The 16,760-nt window shown below is 43.2% G+C and overlaps 1 protein-coding gene across 1 annotated transcript in view; it reads right to left on the bottom strand.

Moving 5' to 3' along the window:
* Positions 1 to 2,259: 2,259 nt before the first annotated feature.
* Positions 2,260 to 16,760, bottom strand: part of LOC102373482 (nephrocan-like) — a 57,188-nt gene continuing 42,687 nt past the window's right edge. Inside the window, exons 4-5 of the mRNA XM_025207052.1 lie at positions 10,691 to 11,592; positions 2,260 to 2,707 (exon numbers count right to left, since the gene is read on the bottom strand). Of these exons, the coding sequence (XP_025062837.1) occupies positions 2,260 to 2,707; positions 10,691 to 11,592 (1,350 nt within the window). The remainder of the gene's footprint in view (positions 2,708 to 10,690; positions 11,593 to 16,760) is intronic.

Below are 16,760 nucleotides of genomic sequence, written 5' to 3' on the forward strand. Positions count from 1 at the left end.
AATAATGGATGCTCACTGAAGGAAATATCTGTTAAGTCACAAGCACATCACTACCTCACTTCTGAATCCTATGTAAGGAAATTATATCCCTACTAAATAATGGAAAGGCCCCTGCCTTGATTTTCTTCCTCTGGAAATCTACAAAAGATTTAATAGGCGGTGACCAATTTTGACTATATGTAACTATGCCTTCATCAGTGACTTGGATGAGGGCGTGGAAAACACTCTGTCCAAATTCGCAGATGATACCAAATTATGGGATAAAGTTAACATAGCAGAGGGTAGGGAATGAATCCAGGCAGATCTGGGCAGGTTGGAAAAGTGAGCAGAACAGAATAGGATGCAGTTTAATAAGGACAAATGCAAGGTGCTCCACCTAGGAAGAAGGAATCACCAGCACACTTACAGGCAAGGGAAGGACCTTCTCAGAATCACAGCAGTGGAAAGGGATCTTGGAGTCACCGTTGACTCCAAGATGAACATGAGTTGTCAATGTAACGAAGTGATGAGTTAAGCTAACCACACTTTATCATGCATTAGCAGGTACATGACAAACAGATCCAAGGAGGTAATACTTTCCCTTTAAGTGGCATTGGTCAGGCCACAGTTGGAGTATTGCGTTCAGTTTTGGGCGCTGCACTGTAAGAGGGATGTGGACAACCTCGAGAGGGTTCAGAGGAGGGCCACTTGTATGGTTAGGGGCCTGCAGGCAAAGCCCTGCAAGGAGAGATTGAGGGCCCTGGATCTCTTCAGCCTCCACCAGAGAAGGCTGAGAGGTGATCTTGTGGCTGCCTACAAATTCATCAGGGGGGACAGCAAGGAATAGGAGATTCTCTGTTTATCAGGGCACCCCTTGGAGTAACTAGAAACAATGGCCACAAACTGATGGAGAGCAGATTTAGGTTAGACATCAGGAAGAACTTCTTTATGGTAAGGGTTGCCAAAATCTGGAATGGGCTTCCAAGGGAGATAGTGCTCTCCCCTACCTTGGGGGTCTTTAAAAGGAAGCTAGACATGCACCTGGCTGGGGTCGTCTGACCCCAGTGCTCTTTCCTGCCCAGGGCAGGAGGTCGGACTCGATGATCTGCTAAGGCCCCTTCCAACCCAAACATCTATGAATCTACGAATAACTATTTTAGAAGGCATTTATCCTAAACACTGGAATTAAAATATTAGTAGTCACAGTTTTTTTAAAAAGTGATGTGTGGGACCTGGCAGCATATTGTCTGATTAGTTTTATGAGTATTCCAGCTAAAATATATGGGAGATACTCTCTCACTTACTCTTCTGAAAATAACATTCTGAGACAAGAGCAGGTTGGTTTTAGAAGCTATTGTCATGCGCTGTTTCTTAGTGTTGCATTATTTGGCATCCAAATATCTTAAAAGACCAAATAATTTATATGTAACTGTCATAGAGTTTTTTACTTCATAGGGAGTTTTTTGACTTCACAGAGGGCATGTCTACATGTGCATTAATGCACTGTAGTCATGGTACATTAAGTTTAGTACCTGTAATAACAGGTACTAAACTCAATATGCAGTAACCAGTGCTACAGAACAAGGAGCAACCGTCTCAGGTTGCAGCAAGGGAAGTTTAGGTTAGATATTAGGAAGAATTTTCTCACTAAAAGGGTAGCAAAACACTGGAACAGGCTGCCCCAAGAGGTGGTGGAGTCTCCATCCTTGGAAGTTTTTAAGACCTGGCTAGACAAAACCTTGGCTGGGATGATCTAGTTGGAGATGGTCCTGCCTTGAGCAGGGGTTTGGACTAGATGACCTCCTGGGGTCCCTTCCAACCCTAATTTTCAATGATTTTATAATTCTATAACATGATTCTATAATTCTAAAACATGATGTTTCAACTTCTTTGGAAACTGGAGCACCATTAGGTGCAATTAAATGGCACGGATCTCAAAGTTCCAGTACTGGCACAGTATCTTGTGAAACACTTTTTGTCTGCAGAGTTTTTATAGAACTATCAGCCTACCTTTATGAACCCCATAGAGAACAATAGATCACTTTTCCAGGTGATAGAAATTATATTCTTACTTCCCAACAATCACCTAATATTAAATGCATAACAATATTGATTAAAAAAACCTCTCACAATTTTTAAAGAACCTGACATCATAATACACTGTTAGCCACCCCCTCCCCACCTCAAAGCACGAAGTTTTATATAAAATAAAAGAGGAAATTTCAATGGTACCCCCACATGATAATGGAAGAGAGTTCTAAAGGCCCACCATCATCATGATTAATCTATTTCATAATCATAATAATCATCATCCACATTTATTCCAACACTGGGAAAATCATCGGTTTTCATTTCCTTTCTTGCCTCTTTGATTCTTTCAGCTGAAGAAAAGTCATCTTCACATTGCTGCAGAATCTTTTGGGAAGACATCCAGCTTTCTCCTTGACTTCCTATTGGAGCTACACATTGTCCTCCCTTGACATCTGTCCTTTTGGCCATCAGCACCTTTCTGGTTCTGAGCAGGTCACAGGTGCAATTCCAAGGGTTTCCATCTAGATACAGGTGCCTGAGACGAGGCAAATACTCCAAGACTTTGCGATCCAAGGAAGATATCTTGTTGTTACGTAGATTTAAAACCTGAAGTTGTTTCAAGTCCTTCAGCTCTTGTTCTCCAACATCCTGTATGTCATTTCCTTTCAGATCCAATCTGGCTAGAGTATCTGGAAGTCTGAACAAAAATGAAACAAACTGAACATTTGCTATACTGATTCTGCCAGTGCCATTGAAAATGAAGGCACTGGGATGCCATACTGCGGAGGAGACATGGCCCTAAAATATTTCTATGCATGATTGTGGACATATGTCTAAATTATTACTCACGTGATTTTTTGAAAGCTGTTGGCCCAACATCTGTGTATAGCAGACTTGTTTCCCCCAAATTATTACATCCCTGAATAGGCTCTTTTTTTGAGGGGAAAGTATTGCATTCAAAGTGGGCTTTAATTAACGTGAAAGTAAATTTCATGGAGTCCCATGTAATAGTCATAACCAAGACCAACTTATAGCAGTGCCAAAGACAAAATATGTACAGAAGGCTGAGGATATACCCCCTAAGGCTTTCTTTGCATAAATGTGGTTGACATTTTGTGCAGTAACGTGTATTTTTTTCTTTTTGTTTCTTTATTTTGTCAGCATCAGATTCAGAAATTATGCACAACAGGTCAAAAGAACCTGAAAAGGAAGTGCTCATATCTTTGTTAAATATTTCTAACTGATCTTAAAAAGATGTCATCAGGGACAAAAAACAAATTATTCCTACACAGCTTTGTTGAAAAAAAAACAACAATTTAGAACTGAGTAAATATGAAAATGAAAATCTGATGTATTTTTCACCATATATTTTGTCATCTTTTTATTTTGCATTCAGCCATTTTGGCCACAAAATGAGGCTTGTTGTTTTAATTACTTTTGTATTTCAGAAGCCTTACTCATTCATTTATAATCTTCTACTTTTATTCCATACTAGTACATGAAAACTGTTAGCTAGAGAAGTGTACTAATTTGGCATAAAAGACAATTTTTAATTAAATCAATTTGAAATTAATCCCAAAGTCAATTTAATACTGTATTATGATTCACAAGGTGCTAAAGTTAGGAGTGCCAGTCTGAAATGTAAAGGACTCTGGTTGCACATAATTCTCAAAGTCATCATAAAGAAGGTTAACAAGAATTACTTAGAACTAAACTGTGACTCTGCACGAGCACCCATTACTGACGTGATAGCTTATTTTACTGTAATTCTTTGATCTATCACTAAAAATAAATGATGAAAATAGCCCATGGGATGTGCAATTGCTGAGGTGGTTGTTTCTGTAAAGCTAAACTGAATATCATATGCCAAAGCTATTTGCCATGTTTGTTGAAAAACTCTCCAGAGCTTCAGAGAGAATATTCAGTGAGTAAGGTTTGTAAAATGTGGCCTTCCATGGTACTACAATATCCAGGCAAGAGCAAAAGGAATAACTCGATTTATTCTGGAGAGATTTTGATCTTGCAACCACAATAAAAACTGGAGAAAAAACCTGGAGCTATGATTTTAGTTAGTATGGACAGTGGTTTGACATGAAAGAAAGATGGCACAGGGTGAAATGCAGGTCTCAGAAGGCACTGATAAGAAGATACCACTTAAGGTTCTTGTTTCAAAAATATATATACTCAAAGGCCTGAGCAAGCAAAAACTTAAGCATAGTCCCTCTGAAGTCCAACTGAATTCCACTTAAGTCAAGTTTAGATTTTGAAGCCCTACTGTTTGATCACAACTAGTGTTTAAGAGAGTAACCATGTTTAACCGTCTGACTGTTCTTGCTGCTCTTTGGACTCTTTTATGCTCAGAGCCAGTGTGACAGCAATGCTGTTGCTGCTTCTGAAGGTGGGATTAAGCTAGCTTCAGAATTTTAAACCATTTCTTAAAGAACCTATGGCAAGCTCCTTAGCACACTGGCATCAGCAATCAGCGTTCAGGGAGCCATTGTATATGCAGGGCTGGCCCACCCATGCCTGCAAAACCTGCGGCCACAGGGAGGCCCATAGCCAAGGGGCCCTGTGCGGCCAGCATCCACCCCAGCAGGGAAGTGAAAGCCGCAGTTTTAAACTCTGTGCCCATTTCAAGCGCCAAGTTTGAAACTGTGGCTTTCACATTTGCTTCCGTGGCAGCAGAAGCAAGGCCCCTTCTCCACCGATGGAGCTGGGGGAGGACAGGCAGGGCTGGGGTCTTGCCTGAAAAGCCCCACTGCACCTGCGGGCCACGTGGCACCACACCTACGGGGGAGAGGGCCGAGCTGGGCTGGGAGAGTCCTGCTTTACCTGCTCGCAGCCAGGCCCAGCCCAGCCCAGCCCAGCCCTCTGCATTGGGACAGCAAGGCAGCAGCTCCCTGCATGTGACTGTAGCAGGGGTGGGGGGGAGTGAGACTGAGCTGAGGGAGGCTGTGGGGGGCTAGGGGGTGGAGGGCTGTCGGGCAAGGGGGGTCTGTGTGTTTGTGTGCGTGCATGATATTTCTTATTAGACCAACCAAATAGTTAGAAACATTTTTTTTTGGCAAGCTTTTGGGCTTAAAAGCCCTTGGTCAGGCTGGGGAAGCATCTGCAGTTGGTGTGTGCTCTTCCTGGATGGAATAAATAGTAAAGAGGCCAGAGGCTGGGCTACAGCAAGAAGGGCAGTCAGTGAAGATGTGAATTGAGGAGCCAGTGGGTGAGAGATGGGGATGAATATAGCAGGGAAAAGTGGAGAGGTACCTGAGTGGTCAGATGGCAGGCAGCTTATAGTGTGTCATAAATCCAATGTCTATGTGTAGTCCAGGGATGCACTTAGTAGCTGTGTCTTTGAGAGTTGTGCTGAGTTGCTCTTTGGTATGTAGATTAGGTAAAATTCCTTCCCTGGAGGTGTCAGAAGGCAGGCGGGGAGGTAAAAAATCTTTCTTGTTGTTCTGAAATGAAGTTTAAAATCCAAAATCAACTAAAATTCAGCATCTTCCATGTTTCAGGGATGCACTTGGTAGCCATATTGGTCTTAGACGAGAAGAAATACCAAAATGTAGAACTCTTGGTTCCAAAATAATACCTTTTATTAAACCAACTAGGAAATCACAAGAAAGAGTTGGATCCAGAGGGACAGCTTTCCATCTTCAGCTCCATCTGTGCAAAAATTAAGTTTATTTCCTACCTCTGGGGACTTTTTACCATCTATACATTTCTCAGAGCCGGATGAGAAGGGCCTTTGAGCCCTAAAACTTGCAGAACAAGATAGTTATCTTGTGATTTCCCAGTTGGTCTAATAAAAGGTATTATTTTGGAACCAAGAGTTCTACAGTCTTGTATTTCTTCTATGTTTATTCCATGATTTTTTGTATCTAGGAGGTTGATGAAGTGAAGTTCATAGGCTCGTCTGTGAAAAGTGTTTTGTGAATTCCCTGTGAGGGTTAATAATGAGAGATTGGAGAGAGAGTGGTTTTCTTGTGAGAGTGTGCCCCCACCAGTAATTGGGTATTCTGGTCTTTAATAGATATCGGATGTGCGTTCATTCTGGAGAGCAGTTGTTGTTTAGTCTCTCCTACATATTTTCCATCAGGGCATTTGGTGCATTGGATGAGATACATTACATTTCTGGAGGTGCAGCTGTAAGATACAGGAATGTTGATGGCTCTGTTGTGGGGTGTAGTGATAGTGGGGGTGGTGGAGATGTGTGGGCAGGTTTTGCATTTCTTGTCATGGCACGGTCTGGATCCATTTGGTGTGTTCTGGGCTGGAGGAAGTTTGCTTCCGGTGATGAGGTTAGCGAGGTTCAGTGCTTGTTTGAAGGCTAGGATGAGTTGTTCTGGGAAGATCTCTTTAAGAATTGGGTTTCCTTCTAGTATGGGTTGCAATTGTTTGAGGATTTTCCATATAGGTTTCAGGGAGGTGTGATATATCATAACCAGTGGTGTGATTTGTGGGGGTTTTCCTTCTGCACTGCAGCAGTTCTTCACGTGGTATCCAGGTGGCTCTTTCAAATGTGCATCTATCTCTCTGGAGGAGTGTCCTTGTTGAGTGAAAGTCTTTTTAAGATTTGTGAGGTAGCAATGTTCTCCTCAGTGCAAATTCGGTGGGATCTGAGGGGTTGGCTGTGTATCACAGGTTTCTTGGTATGTTTAGGGTGATTGCTGGTTCTGTGAAGATATGTATGTTGGTCTGTGGGCTTCTTGTATAACATGGTCTGTATTTTACCATTCTGGATGCTGATCATTTTGTCTAAAAAGGAGATGTTGGTGCTGGAGTACTCAAGAGATAGTCGGATGGAGGGGTGATGATTGCTGAATTTCTTCTGCTGGAACTCAATCAGCGATTGCAGGTTTTCAGTCCAAATGATGATGATGTCATTGATATATCTTAAGTATAGCAAGGGTTTGATGTTGCAGTCTTTGAGGAATTCTTCTTCCAGGTAGCTCCTAAAAAGGTTGGCACATTGTGGGGCCATTTTGGTGCCCATAGCTGTACCCATGATCCGGAGGAAGCGTTGGTTATTAAATGTGAAATTGTTGTGTGTGAGGATGAAGAATATAATTTCAGTAATATCTTTGGGTCTGCACTCAGAGTTGTCATCTTACTTTTGTAGGTATGTAAGGAAGGCTTGGATGCCATCCTGGTGTGGGATGTTGGTATATAAGCTGGTAACATCTGTGGTGGCTAGGAGGGTGTTGCTGGGAAGGTGGTCTATGTTTTTAAGTTTTCATAGAAAGTCTGTAGTGTCTTGGACAAAACTCACTCTTTTGGTAACAAGTGATTTAAGGATTTATTCCACAAAATCCACTGATTCTCACCCACTGACTCCTCAATTTACATGTTCACTGCCTGGCTTGCATGCAGACCAGTCTCTGGCTTCTTTACTATTCGTTCCATCCAGAAAGAGCACACACCAACTGCAGATGCTTTCCCAACCTGACCAAGGGTTTTTAAACCTGAAAGCTTGCTAGAAAAATATTTCCAACTACTTAGTCGGTCTAATAAAAGACATCAGATTTACCCAAATAACCTTGTCTGTCATGTGTATGTGTACATTTGACCATAGTAGGAGCAGGGAGAAATGGTGGGCATGTGCCTCCCAGACCAGCAGGGTCCACCCAATCTCCCCTGCCAGCACTAAGAGGGGAAGGGGCCCCTCCTCTCCCATAGCCCAGCTCCCATGGAGGGAGGGGGCCTCCAATTTTGTGCTTGCCCAGGGCCCCAGTGCACCCAGTGCACCTCTGTGCTCACCACCCTCACCCCCCACCGCTGATGCCTTCTTCACGTCAGTGTGCCCCAAAGCTATGCCTTGCAGTGGGCCCCAAAAAATTGTGGGCTGGCCCTGTGTATATGTTATGGCTGCAAATCGTGCTGGGAAATTATATCACTAAAAGACTAATAGTGAGAGAGCATATTCTCAACTACCAATTGATACACTCAGGTCTCTCTTTATGCAGGGGTTGCATTCCAAAAAAAACCTTGCATAAAGCGAATCCATGATTACCTGCAATGCAATGTACCAGCCTCACTCTACTGCTCCCCAAAACGATGACAAATTCAAACAGTAATCACACAATATAATAACTGCTGTGCAGAGAGGCTGCGAGCTGTGCACTGCAAGCAGTGGCACATGCAGGGGGTGCGCCACCAGAGCAGCGTGGGGTAGGCTGGAGAGGCACCCGGGGGAGGGAAGCAGGGCAGCAGGGAACACCGGCTGCTTGCCACTCCTGGCTCCACCCTGCTTCCCTTCCCTGGGTGTCTCTCCAGTCCAGTGGGCACAAGCTGGCGCAGCTGGGAACAGTGGGGCTGCGCAGAGGGGCTATGAGCTCCCTGCTGCACCGGGTCATGCCCACTGGGCTGTGGAGGCACCTGGGGCAGGGAAGCAGGGAACAGTGGGGCTGTGTGGAGAAAGTGCTCACCCTGTGCTGCAAGCAGTGTCATGAGCAGCGGACGTGGTGCCAAGGCAGTGCGGGGTGAGCACCTCTTCTGTGCATCCCCTCTGTTCCCTGTTTCCCCTCATCTGTTCCCCTCATCGCATATAAGCGAATTTGCACAAAACGAATTCACATAAAGAGAGACCCGAGTGTACGCATATAATCAGATCTAGTATATAAAGTATCCTTTTACTCATCCCTCCACTTGTGTTTTATAGTCCTACCCTGGAATTTATGTTCGCTGAAGAATTGAAAATCTCCAGTGTATCTTTCAAAATTATATCACTAAAAGGCTAATAGACAGCTCTTTCTTCCCCTAAAATTGTCTCTACTACAGAGGTTATAAAAATAAGATGGATTAGACAATACTAACATAACCAGAAAGCATTAAACATTCCTGTCAAGCTAGACTGAAATCAAATATTTATATGCCACTAAATCACTGATTATAAAGCTCTTTCCAAATAGATTCAAGGCACCAGATGCTAACAGAGATGTATAGCAGGTAAAATTGTATTATGTTATTTACTATGCCCTGTTAAGCCAGTGCACTAAATGTAAAATAATATGTAACACTGTAGTTGTATTAAAGAAGTGGATGTTATATAAATAAAGGGCTATTTTTATAGCATCTTATTGTGCAGATATTTAACAAAGGACTTATTATATTGGATAAGATCAGTGTTTGTCTAGTTCTCTGGTCCAGTTTCCTACCTAGTAATGGCCAGAACCAGATGCTGAAAAGAAAATGCAAGAGACTCAAACTGGGCAATTAGACAATATGCTATGCACAAGGGAAGGTTTTCTGTATATTCTTCAATTAGAAGCTGGCTTATGACCCAGAGTGTTCGGTTTTAAAACCCTGCCAAATTTATGAGGTTTTCTTTAATACTTTAATGAATTTAATTAAACAGTGACTGTTAGTATCCATATGAACATCCAGTTCTTCTCTGAACCATGCTGAGCTTTTGGAATCTTATACTGGAGCAACGATAGGAAAAGTATGGCTTAGTAAGAATGTACTTCTTTTCTATCGGTTGTAACTTTGCTGTCTTTCAGCTTCATTAAATGCCCCACTAACCTTGAAATATGAGAGGGTAAATCAGAGAAAATCAGTGTCCCGTTTCTGCATTATTCTTTTGTACCCTCTAGCCTGCTCCTTTTATCTAGGTCCTATGGAAACAGCATAGTCACAGTTGCAGCCAGAAACCTGAAACAAACATTCACTCAGCTCTTTGCTGAGACTACCAACAGATTAGTGCCAGATATGGTGTTAGGTGTGTGGTATGGATATTTCTTTTCTGGAAATGGGACTGAGCTCAAAGGCATTTCAAAGCCCATCCAATAGCCATCATATGGTAACATTCTCTTTCCTTACAAATGCTTGGCAGGACTCAAGACAATGAAAGGCTCCTCAGCCTTACAGCCATTACTGCAGGAGCCAGGCAGTACCCTTTATATATTAAATAAATTAAGAGCTAATCTTTCATAGGCACAGAACAACTGCTGAAAGTAACAGGACTTTGTAGAGACATCAAGGTGGAAAGAGGTGTACATACATTTAATTGGATCACTGTACACTGCAGCTGTAACTACATCTATTTATACTGAGAGGACTGAATTTTGTTGTGAATTTAAAAAAAAAATAGCCTTATGCAGTAAATATGCATGCAGGACACAAAAAACCCCCAATTTGTGGAATCTCCTGCAGATCTTTCAGTCCTCAAGGAGTAGGCTTCTAGCCTTCTCTCCCATCACACACACGAACACATCTGTAGAGCAGGCAGGATGGATGTCCCAAGATCATTGGGAAATTCCAGAGTATCAGAGGAGCGATCTAGTGCCTGTACACTGTTCTTGGGTCTCTGCCTCCCAAAACAGCATGTTTCTCCTACATAGTGTGTAACCCTGATCCTCTTCCCACTGCCAGCTTGCTAAAAAGACTCATCAACTGGGGGAGTGATGCCAGTGACTGATCAGCATTCATTCCCACAAAGAAATTCCAACAGCTTTCCAGGGGCATGATGTTATGAAAAGTAGCTGTATTCCCCCGTCCTGCTCACTGCACACTGAAGGAGTCCAGATTCAGAAATGAGGAAGGGAGAGAAGGCTTGAAGCATGGCAGCTACTCTCATCTCCCTCCTATCCCCCCACAACTTTAGTCCAGTTTCTGCACTCTTTGGTTCCCAGGAAAAGAGGGAGGTGATGGCCCTCAGGTATAAACTGACTTAACATTCACTTGCCTTAGTGGAATAGAAATAAGCAGGTTTTGTTCCAGTGCCAGGTTAGAGAGCTGTGCACACCTCTGAAGAGCTCCAGCCTCAAACAGACTAACAGCGTTGTTATCAAGAAACAGATGCCTGAGGTTTCGTAGACCCTGGAAGTCCTGTGCTGTGACTTGCCTAATCAGGTTATTGCTGCAGTCAAGTTTCTGTAGTCTGGCTGGAAGCCTGAGTGGCATAGCTTGGAGCTGGTTCCTGGACAGTTCCAGTGCGATTAAGTTAGGAAGAAGGTGAGCACCATCTATTGACGAAAGCTGATTTTCAGAAAGAAAAAGCTCAGATAGGTTTTCTAGATGCTGCATGTCTCGAAATCTTACTGTTTTGAGTCTGTTTCTCTCTAGTTTTAATGAAAGCAAGGACTTGGGCAGGTCAGGTGGGACCTTTTCCAGATGGTTTCCGCTAAAGCTCAGAAACTGTAAATCTTGCAGAGGTTCAAAGAAGTGGCCTAAGAAAGAGTGCAGTTTGTTATTAGCCATACTCAGATACTTCAGCTTGGGAAGTTTAAGTGGGCCAGACACAGATTCCATATTGTTACCATCCAAAATCAGACTTTGTAAGCTGCAAAGGGAGGAAAGCGTGCTGAAAGAGAGTGCTAAAATCAAGTTGTTTTGAATATCAAGCACCCTGAGTTTCTTTAAACCTTCCAAATCAGACCCATGTATAGCATTTATTGAATTATCACCAAGTTTTAATACTTCAAGGCTGGATGGGAGGAAAGTGGGTATACGCCTTAGCTTGTTCTTGCAGAGTTCCAGGGTTTGCAAGGTGCTCAGAGCCTTGAAGGTGTTATTTTCTATTGATTCTGTTCCACTGCAAGACAGGATAAGCTCTTCAAGGCCAGATATTCTGCCAAAGTCAGAGACCTCAAAGAGAAGAAGGAAAAACAGAACAAGTTCATGTAAAAATATTTCTATCCAATTTACAGACCTCCTCACTGGGTCTTACTTTGCTATTTGATCTACTTCGTGAATGTTGGTTCAAAAATAGTGAATGATGAATTACAGACAAAATAAATTACTAATATAGAGTAGTTCTTACTGCATCTGTATTTCAGCCAATGTTTGCTTGTATTTCTAGGATTTATTATTTAAGTCCCAATTGGTCAGACATACAATTTTGTATAGGGGGCAGGAGGGAGGCTTCTTACATTTCTGCACAGAATAATTCAGTGACTATGGATAAAAAAATAACTACTGTTGAAACAAGTCACCCTAATTGAGCATGGGTGAGATTAAGGTAGAGCTGTGTTCCTTCCCTTCCCTTCCCCCCCTGCCCTATTCAATGGTCATCATTGCTGATTGGTGTGGATTGGAGAACATACTACATTCCTTTTCCAAAGCCATGGTCCTGCCACTGTAAAGTGTGTCCCCTGGAAACTACAGGAGGGATTATGCATGCATCCCATCACACCTGTTGTCTATAAACCATGCTCTGACCATTTTTACTTTTACTTTTTTTTAATTCACATTTTGAGATGAGTCCAAGCCAAAATGCCCAGGTACAAACACTCTGGGCATTGGGCCAGTCTGGATTTGGAAATAAACTCTATGGAGCATGCCCATCACTACTTCAACTGAATTTCCAAAACGTAATACTTTACTGGTGTTTATCAATGGCAAATGAAGCTTTGATGTGGTTGTAACAATTATACGTTAGAAAAAGCCAGTGTTTGTATTATTTTTCTGCTTTGCTAAAGAGCTCTCATTTATAGTCCTGCAATCATAGAAAAGTGAGGCTGGAAAGCCTATCAGGAGGTCATTTATTTCCAAAAACCTGCTCAAAGCAGGATCATCCCTGACTGAAACATCCCAGCCAAGTATCTGTCTAATCTGCTCTTAAAAACTTCCAACAATGGATACTGCACAATCTTTCAATGCTCCTTCTCTTTGTATGCTGCATGGACAATAGGCTTAAATTACCATGGCAGCTCCCACTCAGCAAAGTAGCCCACAAATGTGAGAAAAAAATGGAAAGGGGAAGAATCCAGACCTTCTAAGAGGGTTCTTTCATGGCACACTTGGAGAGAAACTCTTGAGCACACCCGGCTGCCATTTCTGCTAGTACATGTCAAATCCAGAAATATGGCAGTGAAGTCACTGTGGAAGTTCATCATTCTCCACACCTTCTGTTGAGGTTTGCATCTTCAACATGTTTGAGTGGCTGTAGGTAGTGCCTCCAGTGAAGTTTCAGTGCTGAATATCTAAGTTTGGCATATCCAAGTGGGAACAGGTGGGCTGGGCATGCTTGAGAGCATCCTCCCGGACAGCCCGGGGGACATGGTATAATCATACCTTCAGAGCACTGAGTGACTTAAGCAGTGATACTGAATAGGTATGAAATCATGGGTAACAAAAACATTCAACATAAGATGTTAGATTTGAAAGAGCTGATTTCTATGGTACTAAATACCCTCAGATCAAGTGCTCAATCCCGCCTTACATGCAGCAGGGATCTCTCTATGATACTGAAAAGCACAGGGGGTGCTGTCTAGCTAATACCACAGATAAACACCATTTTCTCAAGGGGCTCATTAAGTGGAGGCACATTTTATTCCTACACTGAGGAACGGCACTACATGCTCCTTTAAAAAAATCATCTTGCAGGCAATGTAATAGCATATGTGTTTCCTAATCTGAAAACTTTTTCACTGACAAATTTTTTACTGTCAGTTAAAAAAAATCTTGGTAGCCCTGTGTAACTGCAGAGATGGTGTTATAACCTGCTGCCCCCACCACATGAGTCCCCTACTTAGCTCACACCCTGACACCCTTGACTGTACTCAACACCATGCTATCCTTCCCAGCCAACCCACTAGCCCCGCTCCCCCTATCCTGGCATGGACCCCACCTACTACCTCTCCCCACCTCCCAGCCCCACAGCTCCATCCAAGATGCAAGGAACTATGGAGGCTACAGTGGGCCAGAAAGCTGTGACAATCAGATCTCCTGCTTAGATATGGTGGTGCTACTCTGTTCTCTCTGCCCAGCATTGATGACTGCCTCAAATGTAATTTCATTCAGGTGATGAATCTTGAAGCAAGATGAGGATGTCTTATTTTCACAGGGGCAAAATTATTTTTCCAGAATTTGTGCACAGAAGATTTTAGGCTGTAAACTTACAAACCGTTGACAACCCTGGTTTCCTCCTCCTAGATCCTGTTATGACAGATTTTTCCAAACAGCATTATTGTACACGTTAAAGCAATTCAGAAAAAAATGGTATCAATATTTCTGAGTATCCAGAAGTCATATCTCTTTGTTTTGTCTAAAAGACCTGAGTTTTATTTCTGCTAACATCTTAACCTCTGAAAGCTACGGAAGGGTTACCCAGGTTTTATTTGGTCTCTTCATGCAACAAAAGTCAAGATCTAGAGGGGCATTTGTGGCCTTTACTCCCTGACCTAGACTTTAAATTAGACAGTCAGTAGGTAAAGATCAGAAATAATCTTGGACCTCCTCTTCTTTCCCCTCACTGCTTTTTGTGACTTAGCCTAAGATGATAGCACATTATAAAATTAAACAAGATAACCAAGTATTTTAAGATACTTGAGTACCATGGAATAGGGACAACTTAGGTGCCTAGGCTCACTTAGGTACTTCATAGGTGGAAAAGGACAAGATCAAAAGTTTTAGGAGTCTAAAGTGCTTCTGGATCTTGCTCAAAGATATCAACTTCTGTCAGCTGAATTTCCACTATCTTGTTTTGCAAATTTGACATAGAGATAGTGAGTTATTGAGAGACTGTAGATATGAAATCTCATTAACAGACATATTCTTCATCAATTCTACATTAATTAAATAAGTATGTTTACCATCATGAAATGCCCTGTCATCTCCATAGTAGATAGTGATGCTGACCTTACATTTTCCCACTATGGCAATAGTATAAAGCAGGGATGCTCAACTCCTGGCCCACGGGCCAAATCCAGCACACAGTGCCATGGCATCTGGCCTGTGGGTGTCCTGAGGTCAGGAAATTTGGTGACAGGAGAATGGTGGCCCCATGGGTCTGGGTCTGGGCCAGGCCATTCCCCCTTCTCTTTGTGGGGCTAGGTCAGGGCCTGGCCATATCTCCTTCCCCCTGTAGGGATGGGTTGGGGTTAGGCTGCCTGCTACATCCTCCACATAGTCAGACTGGGACCACTGGTGGGATCTGGACCACAGACTGACTAGGAACTGCTCATCTGGCCTATGGAGCAAAACGTTTGACCACTAGTAAAAAGCATTATTCTAATCTTTTTGTAAAAACGACCAGCTTTGGTAAGGATCAAGAGCTTTGCTGCACTGAAGAGCAGAACTTAGACAATAAGTATTACTCATATCTAAAGGCTTACAGAGGCCTTAATTACTGAGGTCAAAATAAAACTGAAACTTCATATAGCTGGCATATCTCATTTTCTCTATTGGTTCAAATGAATTTTTTCCTACTTTTACAGAGTTGATTGCTGTATACCACTAAGATGCTTAATATTCATCTTATTAAGTGATAGAATGTTTTTCTTCTTTTCAATGCACAGACTTTCAATCCCTGACAAAGGAGTGTAACCTGGGTGTCCCCAAAGTGAGTGTCCCCTCTCACCAATAGAAGGGGAAAGCCAGCAGGGCACATGTGGTGGGGTGGAAACTGCAGTCACTTACAGTTCCCTCCCACCTATCATGTCTCAATAGAGCAGGGACAGAAAGCAATGTCTTAACCAGGTACAAAATTTAATATAGGTATATATATAAAGGTAGTAAACTAAAGTGAGTATTTACAGGTTATAAATACATATAACTATAACTATATACACACCCAAATACGAACGGTAAGCATAATGGTCCCAAATGGTATGAACAGGTAAGTTCAACAATAAATATACCAGTGCTCGTAGTATGGGGAACAAACAGGAGGAACTCGCCCTCAGAATAGCCAGTTCAAACCCAGACATAGTAGGGCTTACAGAAACATGGTGGGATTCATCCCACGACTGGGCAATTAGCATTAGAGGCTATAGGCTTTACAGGTGGGATAGAGAAGGAAGGTAGGGATGGGGTGTAGTGCTCCATGTCAAAGAGCAATACACATCCTCTGCCAGCAAAATGGGGTCAGAGGAGGGGCAAGCTGAAATGCTCTGGGTCAAGATACAAGGGGTCGGGGGGAGAGGGATTTAACAGTGGGGGTCTAATACAGACCCCCCAAACACGGGGAGGAGCTGGACCGGGAATTTTCGGGCGAGCTTGCAGAGGCACTTAAAGCAAAGGATGTAGTTGTCATGGGTGATCTAAATTACCCAGACATTTGCTGGGAGGAGCAGTCAGCCAGGTTGGACCGTTCCAGGAGGTTCCTGGCTGAGATACAGGACCTCCATTTAACCCAGGAGGTGCACAGTCCCACCAGAGGAAATGCCCTGTTGGACCTGGTCCTGGCCACAGGCGATGATCTGGTAAGGGGGCTCCAGGTCTTTGACCACATGGGTGATAGCGATCATCGCTTGCTGGAATTCATCATCCAGCACAGGGTGACAAGGGCCTGAAGCAAGGCGGTAGCCCTAGACTTCAAGCGGGCCAACTTCAATGAGTTGAGATTAGTGGGAGAGGCGCTGGGGTTCTCAAGGGCAGGGGAACTCAGTGCCCAAGATGAGCGGTCGTTCCTTAAGGAGATGATACTGAGGGCACAAGGGGTGACGAGCCCAACAAGAAGCAAGGGGGGCAAGAGCGCCCACAAGCCCCCCCGGCTCACCAAGGACACCTGGGAATGCCTGGTTGCCAAAGAGGCGGCATACACCTGGTGGAAGGTGGGGGGGCTATCTCCAAAGAGGAGTATACCTCCACTGCTCGGGTCTGTAGGAAAGCTAAGGTGGGCATAGAGCTAAGACTAGTGTCCAAGATCAAAGATAATAAAAAGTCCTTTTTCAAATATATAGGGAGGATGAAGAAGGCACCGGGAAACATGGGGCCCCTGCAAGATACACTGGGCAATCTGGTGGTTGCACCAGAGGAGAAGGCAGACCTCTTTAACAAATTCTTCACCTCCGTTTTCTTGTGCAGGGACC

Source organism: Alligator sinensis, unplaced genomic scaffold, assembly GCF_000455745.1.
Source record: "Alligator sinensis unplaced genomic scaffold, ASM45574v1 scaffold38_1, whole genome shotgun sequence".
Lineage (NCBI taxonomy): Eukaryota > Metazoa > Chordata > Crocodylia > Alligatoridae > Alligator > Alligator sinensis.